Raw genomic sequence first — 10260 nt, 5'->3', positions numbered from 1 at the left:
CACGTGGGAACTTGTTATAAAAGCAAACTCTGGGTCTTACTTCTGACCTTTTAATCAGAAACTGTGGGTGTGGGTCCCCACAATTTGTGTTTTAACAAACTTTCTAGGTGATGCTGATGCAAGCTAATGTTCCAGGACCACTGTCCAATTGTAATGAACCTGGATATCATTTGTAAGGTTTGTACACAAACTCTGTTTCTGTATCTTTGAAATTACCCACGGTACAACTTTTTAAAAAATAAAGAAAACACCTAGACCAGATGTTTTACTGGTCAAATTCTAACAAAGTTTCGACCAGATAATCCCAATTTTATACAAACACTGCCAGAGAATGTAAAAGAGTGACTATTCCCCAACTCAGTTTATGAGACTAGAAAACCTTGACCCTTGAGCCAGACAAAGAAATTTTAAAAAGGGAAACATCAAGCCAATCTCACTCATGAGCAGAAGATGCAAAAATCCTAAACAAAACTTTAGCAAAGTGAATCCAGCAGTATATACAAAAGATAATATGCAGTAACAAAGTCGCATTTATTCTAGGATAGCGAAGTTGGTTTAACATTATAAATATAAATAGAAGGGGGCATGATAGGGATGTGTATGTTCCTAAAACATTCTATTTCTTGCTCTAGATGCTGATTGCATGCACATGTTTAATTTTTGAAAATTCATTAAGATGTACACTTAGATTTTTATACTTTCCTGATTCTAAGATAAACTGGACTAAAGGTTTTGAAAAAATTATAAAGGAAACTCAGTACATTAATAGATTAATTGAATAGAGTCTTGATTGTGTCTATAGGGGTAAAAAATAAAATTCAACAGGTATTCATTATTTTAAAGTTAAACTTATTAAACTAAGAATAGAAGGGTACTTCCTTAATCTGATAAAGGAAAAGAAAGAAGAGGAAGGAGGGAGGGAGAAAGAGAGAGAGGAAGAGAGGGAGGAGAAATAAAATAAAAAAACAATGAAACACAGAAAACTAACTTTAGTAGAGAAATTTGGCAGCATTCTATTTAAAATCTGGAACAACCCAAAGAAGCTCAATTTTGCCATCTCTATTCCACCTTATACTGGATGCCCTAGCCAGCACAGTATGCCACCTGTAAGGTTATGATTATACCTCCAATATTCACAGCTTCACATATAGACAAATTATTAGATATAGAGTTTAGCAAGGAGCCTGGTGACGCAGTGGTTAAAGTGCTCAGCTACTAACCTAAAGGTCGACAGTCCTAACCCATCAGCAGCAAGAGAAAGATGTGGTAGTCTGCTTCTGTAAGGGTTTACAGCCTTGGAAATCCTATGGGATAGTTCTACTCTGTCCTACAAGGTCACTATGAGTCAGAATCAGCTCCGTGACAGTGGGATTTTTAGAGTTTAGCATGGAGGCTGACTTTAACGTAAATTTCATTTTGTAAATACCAAATGCATTTCTATGTTATAAACAAATAGAAAATGTCATTTAAAAAAAGATATCAATTAAAAGAGCAAAAAGATTCTAGAGTATCTTGGAATAAATATAATGAAAGATGTACAAGATCTGAATGTACAAAGTATAAAACTCTAAACCAAACTGAAACATTACAAGATTGAAGAATACTCACACAAATGGAGAGACTTCCCATGTTCATGGATAAGAAGGCTCGCTATCATACAGATAGCCAGTTCTCCCCTAGTTGATCTGTAGAGTCAATGAAAATGCAATTCAAATCTCAACTGGGTTTTCAGGGAACTTGACATGCTGATCCTAATATTTATAGGGAAGGGCAAAAGGCAGACATCAAGCCATATTATAAACATATAAAACTTAAGACAGTGTAGTATTGCCACTGGAACAGACAAATTGATTTATGGAACAGCACGTGGAGCTCAGAAACAGACCAACACAAATATGGGCCAAAATGTCTCCAGACATTGACAAATGTTCCCTGGTGGGTGCAAAATCCCCCCTGACTGAGAATCTCTCCACAGGAATTTGGATTGACCTTAAAAAACTATGCTAAAATTTTTGAAAGTAGATTACAGAATACCAACTACGTGAATTTAAAAAACGCATGCACACAAAATATTTCCCATCCAAAGGGGGAATAGCCTGGGAAACAAGCCTCAGGGAGCCCAAGGCTCAACTTCACTTCAGGCGCTACTTGGCTAGCCTAGTACATCCCGCCTGAGGAGAAGTGGGCACCAAGCGAGAGGGCGGGACTGCAGCGGGTGAGCTTCAGTGTATCCCGAAGCTCATTGGTCGCTGGCGACAGCTGTGGGAGGTGGGAAGGCAGCGCTGGAAGCTCATTGGCCCTTGGGGAAGGGCAGCAAAGGGGGCGGGACCTCAGGCCTCTGGCTCTCCCCTTTTCCTCCTCCTCTTCATCCCTCCCTGCTGATTGATTCCGAACTTCTGGAGGCTGGGGTAAAGGCAGGCTGGCATCAAGAATATGACCCTGGTCTCCACGCTTCTTCTTTCCTCCCCCCCCCCTTGCTCTGGATCCCCAATCCCTTCCCCTCTGCTCTTCCTCAGTGGGGCATCGCCACTCGCTCCTGAGGCCCCACTCAGATCCCCCCAACCCCACTCCCGTGGGACCCTTTGGGGAGAATCTCTTACCCCGTCCCCTCTGCCCAACCTCCTGGCCCCTGAGGCAAGGCTCCTGCCCCTCCTTTTGTTTCTGAGGTGGGAGCGGCTGCGAATCACTGAGCTGCCTGAGGAGGTGGTGCACTCCCTCCTAGGGTGGGAGGGTGTGCTCAAACATAATGGATGAAGCGTGAAGAGGAGCATAGAAGGTTGTTGGGAGACTCTAGGGGAAATGCTTGGGTTTGCAGTAAAGCAGAGAGGGCATGTTGATGCAAGAGAACAATTAGTGCAGTGTGGACACCTCTGTTGGCTAGAGCAGTGCCTGGCACACGCAGGGGTATCAACAGACATTTGTTGAATGAATAATCGAGGGAATGAATGAAAGGGTGAACGAAAATGAAAATAATTATTGAAAGAGAGCCTGGGGATCCAAGAGAATAACATGATTTCATGGAGTGCAAGAGAGTATTCGGCTTAAAAGGGTAGCAAGAGAATAATCAAGATTCAGGTGGGGTGCAAGAAAAAAATCAGAAAAGAATGTGAAGAGAAAATGGAATGTAGGGCATACATGAGACTTATAATAGAACTGAGTGCCAGCCGAAAACCAAACCCGTTGCCACGGAGTGGATTCCGACTCATAGTGACCCTAAAGAACAGAGTAGAACTGTCCCATAGGGTTTCCAAGGAGCGCCTGGTGGATTCGAACTGGGAGCCTTTTGGTTAGCAGCCCTAGCTCTTAACCACTGCGCCACCCGAACTGAGTGCAGGGGGCATGAAATCCTGTGTAAGGAGTGAATGAATGCAGCAGGTTCATAAGACAATTGCTGAAGAGGATGCCAGGAATAGTAGGTGGGTTTAGCAGAGTGCAGGATGATACAAGAGAACGGAAGTGTACTAATTGTTGAAGGGGGCAAGAGAGTGTATGTGTATTCCTGAAAATGGGATCTATGTGGACCGAAGGTAAGCAAAGGGAATACTTCCGAATTGAAAGGGTACAGGACCCATGCCAACAGTTTCTTGGCAGGAGACTATGCATGGGTGGGGCTTCCTGGGAAGGAGGCTACATGAGGAAGGTGGGGGTGAAGGTTGGAGAAAGCAACTAGGGAAGAAGGGAGGGTGAAATGTGAGTCCAGTGGTGAGCAGGATGGAGAAGAATCCAGCCACCTCAGATGGGGTGTTGTGGGAGTGTTGGGGAAGGGGGGTGGCTCACATGGCCATTCTGACCTCTGTTCCTGGTCCTAGAACCATGGAACCCAATGAAATACCTGCTGTGCCCTGCTGCTCGTCTGACTCCACCACTGTGAGTGAGATCGGAGCCCCATGGGGGATTGAGCTTGTCCCCAGAAGAGCTGTAGGTCACCATGCCCACTGCAACAAACACCACATCACTGCCCAATTCAGGAGCCACAAATGCTTCTGCCTCTTCCAGGCCTGCGAGTGTTACAAGTGTACCCTCCGCTTGTGAGTATGGGTTCTGACAAGGGGAAGGATAAGGGCCTCCTCTAAGTCTGACTGACCTTAGACCTGAAATCCCCGTTTAGGGATCGACGAAAACTCTTGCCTGCTGCAAGTGCCTTGAAGAGGGAGCAGGGGCCACAGCTAAAGAGGCAAATGGCTCAGGAACTGATAATGAGTGGGACCACCCCTCCCAAAGTTCACAGCCATGTCAAGAAGTTGGCTATTCAAGCAGGAGTCCTCAGTAAGTGTCTCTGGCCAGGGAGGGAGACTGGTTTTGGGTGTAGGAATCATGACTAGGCGTTCCACCATTCCTACCACAGAATTGCAGTGTGGTCTTGGGCAAGTTACTTCTGTTCCCTGGGCCTTAGCTTCCCCAACTATAAAATGCCACCAAGATGGTCTACCAAGTGTTTACAGGAGAGAGAAATCTAGGAGTAGGAAAGGTCCTTGGGGAGATGAGACCTCAGATCCAGTGTGGGGGGAGTGACGTGGGGTCAGGGGAAAAGGCTCACCAAGCTGTCCCTGATCTCTCACAGCTAGGAAGGAGAACCAGCCCCAGCCTGAGGCCCACCCCCAGGCAGCCTCCAGGGAGGTAAGGAGAGTCTGGACCCAGGCAGGGATGCTCCCTCCCCAGCCACTTCCTTTGTGCCATGAAGACCTGGGTTCCATCTCCAACCCTACCCCTGACTTGCTATGTGACCTTGGGAAAACCACTTCTCCCTGGGTGTCAGTTTCTCCAGTTGCAAAATGAAGGGTGGGACTGGCTGGTCTTTAAGGTATTCCCAGCTCCGATAGTTTAGGCTCCTATCCCCATCCCTCAACGTGCCCACTACTCTTCTTCATGTCCACCCTTGTACCTGACTCCAACCTGTGTTCTCTGCCCCTGCAGGAGAGTTCCCATGGGGCTCTGGTGTTCAACCAGCCTCCAGAACCTTTGTCTCTCCCCTGGACTCTACCACCCTTGGAGCAGCAACTCACAGTTTCTCTTTCCAGGGAGCCCCATGGGCCCCCTGACCCACCCAGCACGTGAGTAGAGAGAGAAGGAGCATGGAGCTAGTTGTATATTATGTTATTGTGTGCCCACCTTTGCTGGATGCCATGGGAGATAAGAGAGGAAGAAGGCAGGTGAAAAGAAGAGTAAGAAAGTAGTAGAAGTCTTCCCAGACTAACAGGAAAGGCAGGGCTCTCTCAGCTTTGCCATTTCCTATTTATGACACTTTCGACAAGTGACTTTCTGTCTTGGAGCCTCCATTTCCCTATCAGTATGGTGGGGAAAATATACTACACCTGTAGCATTGACAAGAGGACTATACAAGGCCTGCCACACAGTAGGCCTTCAACAAATGGAGGCTGTTATTCCACATGAAACATATTGGTGGGATAGAAAAACCTGCTAAAATGAGGATCCACGATGGTGAGGGCCACAGAGACTCGGTGGAGAGGCCAGTTAGAAAAAGCTTCCTAGAGATAATCCAAGCTGGTCCTTTAAGTCCCATGGGGATTGGTGAATATGGGTGCAAGAAACCAGGCCTTTGATAGGGACAATAATCTCATTCCTCCAGGTGCTTTGCAGATTGAAACACAGACATCTATGATTTCCCATAATCATCACTGCTGCCCTGGGAGGAAAAAGCTGGCAGGACTTAGTGTCTCAGAAAATATATATAGAAAGATACAGAAAACAGGTCAAGCAGTAGAAAGGACTTGCCAAAGCCACAGCGACTAACTGCCTAGCAGACAGTCAGACTCCCACATCTGGATATTGTGAAATCCTGCACCTCTCTCTGTCTACTGTTGGTATGTATTTGCCAGAGGGTTTAATTCTTTGGCCTTTCCTCTCCTTGTTTCTAGATCCTCAACCTTCCAGCCCTGTGCCATCCTTGAACCTCTTCTACTGCAGTCACAGGTTTTGGGAAAGAAGTGGGATCCAGAACTCTGGGAGGGGCCAAGCTTAGAGCAAGGGATGAGCAGAAGACCTGGGTTGGGGAAACACGAGGGAACTGGGGGCTGAAGGGGCACTTGGAGTGTGGGGAGGGATGGAAGTTCCCAGACCCCTTATCTCACACCCTTTTCTTTGCAGGCCCTGGAAGCCTCTGATCAGGCCTTGATGTCTGCCCCCTTAGAGTGGCAGCGGAAACTGGAGGCAGCAGAGGCCCTGCTAACTCTGAGAAACTCTTCCCGGGCCCCTTCTGGCTCTATCTCCCTGCCTCAGTCCTGTGGCGCACCAGGTAACTTGCTCCTTAAAAGGAGAACACAGGTTGGGGATGCTTGGGAAATGGTGGAGAGGGTAGGGGAAGCATTGTGGTAAGAAGTGACTATCTGTGAGAGCAGAGTCAGTGGGTTAAAACCCCTTGGGCCCAGGCATCCAAGCTCCTCAGTCTGGTCCCTGACATGGCAGTTGAGGGTTGTTCAGTGAGTCATTAGTTTATAGAGCTTGACAGCAAATGTGAAATGCCCTGATGTCAAGAAACAAGGAAACTCTGTGAGAAAGTTTTAGAGAGTGGCAGGGACTTGCCCTAGGACATGAAGCATATTAGTGGAAGAACCAGGTCTCTTGATTCTCAGCCCAGGTTTCTCTACCCAGACTCCTGCTGTAGGCTGAGGTCTGGAAAGGGCATACCTAAGTGATGAGGGCCTAGTTGGAAGGGGTTCTGGACCCTGCCTTCAGGGAACTTTCAGTCTAGATGGGGAGTCTGGATGTTTTCACAAGCTATATTTTGCAGCTAAGTCTCAACAATGAACCCAGAGAGAAAGGGCTATAAAAGTGCTGACAAGAAATAAACACCAGAGGAAGCCAAGAGGGAAGACTGGGCATTCTTAGACCAAAATGGTGGATGAAGCATGGTGTATGAGTGAGGAAACAACCCTGGAGGAACTGCTAGAACAGAGGGGCATGAAGCTGAAGAGGTCTGGAATGCCAGGCTTAGGAGTCTAGACCAGCACCTCTGGATGGTAGGGAGCCAGGGAATGTTTCTGAGCTAAGGAGGTGCATATTCAGAGACCCTGGACTTGACAAAGAGAAATGCAGTGGCTGTGACGGAGGGATTGGGGGAGGCAAGACCGGAAATGGGGAAATCAGTGAGGAAGAGGTCTGTACAATAGTCCAGGTGATAATAATGAGGCCTTGACTGAGTGGCACAGTAAAGAGGGGAGACCCTGGAGAGGAAATGGATGTGACTTGGCCCTGACCCCTTCCTTTCTGTCTACAGCTCCTGCTGAAAATAGCGGACTACAGCCTCCCAGCCACTCTTTTTGACCCAGGCCAGCCAGCTCCTTTTCTCTGCCTGTTGGGCATCTGGGGTGCATCTCCTTCCTGAACTAAAAGCTTAGAGGAGGAGGCTTCACTAGAGCACTGTCTATTTGGTATTTTATTTATGAATTTGTAAAATGTTTAATGTCTGTTTTTTAAGCCCTCAGGTGCTTTTATAAGCTTTCAAACCCTTTTATCATATGGGGTAATTCTTTGGCTGAGAATGGATATTCTTGTACCTCCACCCTTTACTCTTTTAGTTCTTGGGGACTTTTTATACCTCTTGTAAAATAAGGTTGTGCAATCTAAGCTGATCAGTCTCTAATTAGGGTTCTGTGTGCATTCACACGCCAGAGTATTTATTTGACTTGTGATTTCAGATATACCTGTGCATTCATGTACGTGTCCATGCATGTGAAGACATGAGTAGTTTCCATTTTGTGTCTCTGTTTGTATGTGTGGACAAATAATAAAGTGCTTGTTGTTGTAAGCCACTGAGATATAGGGGTCATTTTTTTACCACAGTATAACCTGGACTCTCCTGACTCTAACAGACTTGGTAAATTCACTTTGCAAAGTGAGACTAGCCTTATTCAATAACTGGCCAGATAAGAAAATGGTAGTAGAAAAAGTGTAGGAGATTTATTCATTCAGTAATTAGGCACCTACTCTCTGCCTGGCATAGACTGTTTTCCAGTTGTCTAAAAATCCAAGCCTGCTGCCATTGATTTGATTCTGACTCATGGTGAGCCTATATGTTACAGAGTAGAACTGCTCCATAGGGTTTTCTTGGCTGTAATCTTTATGGAAGCAGATTGCCAGGCCTTCCTTCCACAGCATCATTGGGTGGGTTTGAACCGCCAACCTTTAGGTTAGTAGTCAAGTGCAAACTGTTTGTGCCATCCAGTGACAGGGCCATAAATTGAAATGCTTACAATGTCAAGAAAATCATATAAATGAGTAGAGCAGGCCAAATGGGCTCAGGCCAACTGACTTGCATACTCTACCTAACGGGGGCAACAGCCACTTGGCTCTAGCTACTAGTTGCCATGCAGGAATGATGCCCCCGTCTCCTGATTTTTCAAGAGAACATGGAATTTTAGATTTGTCTGTAAAATATCTCAGTTTTTCAGTGCTAGCTCAGGTTTCTTCATTAAGCCCAATACGTGGGTCAAACAAAACATCAATGCAGGCCAACTTTGGCTAATGGAATACCAGTTCTATTCTGTTCTAATGTGTATGTTACGGTGGGGAAAACTGAGGCCAATCAAGACAAGAAGAATCAAAGCGGGAAAGTGAATTAGACCCATATTCCACCTTTGAAGGACCCATGAATGACCCAAATCATTATCGTTTGCTTATTCTGTGCCTGCTGTATGCTAGGCACGTATAGCCTCACAGCAACTCTGTAAGCTAAGGACTGTTATTCCTATTTTACCTATAAGGAAAGAGACTCAAAGAGTAAAAGTGGCTAGCACAAGTGTTTTAGAGGACATTTTTAGCCAAAGATTGGGGGAGACTCCCTTCTCTTTGCCAGGCCCTAAATTAGCCAATAACTTATTTTTATAGAGCACTGAATGAAGGATTAAGAACATGAAGTGGCATCAGACAGAAGAGTTTTTCAAAAGTAGTCCCTTTATTTCTCCTCCAGGTGACAATAGAAACCAATACAGATCTTACCTGCACTCGTTTCTCAGTTCTCTGCTGATGTTCTAAACATATGAAGAACTGGAGACCACCACCAGACAGTCCAGTTGGACATGTCTGGTCACTAACTCTTTCCTGTGACGTTCTGTCCCTCCACCCATCCCTCTTTTTTACTCAAAATGACTGACAGTGATGACACCCAATTATAACTTGTCTTTTCCTGTTTGAGACCTTGAGGAGGCAGGCTTCTTATACTCCCTATCTGATGCCAGAGAAACAAACACTCAAAATCACTCAGGACTTAAAGACCAAAGTCCATCTCAGTCCTTCCTTCCATCCCCGATTTGTTACTCAAATAAATGCTCACTAAAGCCACATGGCCACCGTGCCCTCCCAGTGATAGATAACCAAATCCACATATTCACAGAGGAAGGAAACAGTGTTACCTGGGAAAGGACTAAGACCCTGCTATGCAATTTTGTCCTAGGCACACGGAGGTCCCACAGCTGCATAGCTGAGTTGGGTAAAAGAGAAAGTATACTTTGGGCTAAAGGGTGTGGTAAGAGATGATGGAGGAAAAAATAAATAAAGTGATGGACGTTGGGAGAAGGAGTTACCCCCTTTTTCCTGGGCCCTTCTATTTTTCTCTGGTCCACCTTCCAGTCCATGCCATAACTTCTGTCTCCTGACTCAGAACTCTTCCCATAGCACCTCTGTGTCTCTCCATAGAGATAAAGAAGTGATTCTGCACCCAAGAGAAGCAGGCCCAATAAAAGAATGGGAAAATGGGGATTAAATGTATGTTGGAGATTTCCAGTGGAATTCATTTTTCTAGGCTTCTCCTGTCAACAACCCCAGAGTTCCTTGAGGGATGGCTATGGGTAAAAACAACCATATTTATCCAACCCTAGCACTGCTTTGCAATATAGACTTTCTCCCAAGTCTTGCCAGTGTGCTTGATCCGGTAGGACTTGAACCCTCCATGCTGACCAGTCTCAGCAGCAACTGAATCCTGCTCCTTGTGGAGCAGACAACGCAGAACCTGGGGACTACCTTCCTCTGACTTACAGCTTTGCTGCTACCTGCAGCTGCCTGCTTCCTGAACACCACCCACCAGCACACTGAGTCCTTGGGGCATCAACAACCTTACTGGAGCTAAAGATTGACTGGACATCTTTGAACACTAGTATGGACTTCTGGTCCTATTCCCCTTCACTACGAATCAGTATCTTCTGGATTCAGGTCTGCCTGGACTGCCTTCTTCCTCCTCCCCATTGCACTGGGGAAGTAGGCTCAATAAAAGACTGTACCTGTGGGATGTGACCACCGCTGCCAAGG

The 10260-nt window shown here is 46.0% G+C and overlaps 1 protein-coding gene across 1 annotated transcript; it reads left to right on the top strand.

The window, feature by feature from the left end:
• The first annotated feature begins 3813 nt into the window (after positions 1–3813).
• On the top strand, positions 3814–7585 carry LOC101355111 (doublesex- and mab-3-related transcription factor C1). The gene is given in 5 exon segments (XM_012556598.2): positions 3814–4028; positions 4109–4266; positions 4915–5051; positions 6106–6253; positions 7235–7585. Coding segments are annotated over 5 exon segments (771 nt in total). The 3' UTR covers positions 7348–7585.
• Positions 7586–10260: the final 2675 nt, after the last annotated feature.

This window comes from Trichechus manatus, unplaced genomic scaffold (genome assembly GCF_000243295.1).
Source record: "Trichechus manatus latirostris isolate Lorelei unplaced genomic scaffold, TriManLat1.0 scaffold00070, whole genome shotgun sequence".
NCBI lineage: Eukaryota > Metazoa > Chordata > Mammalia > Sirenia > Trichechidae > Trichechus > Trichechus manatus.
This window is presented reverse-complemented; position numbering and strand designations above follow the sequence as displayed.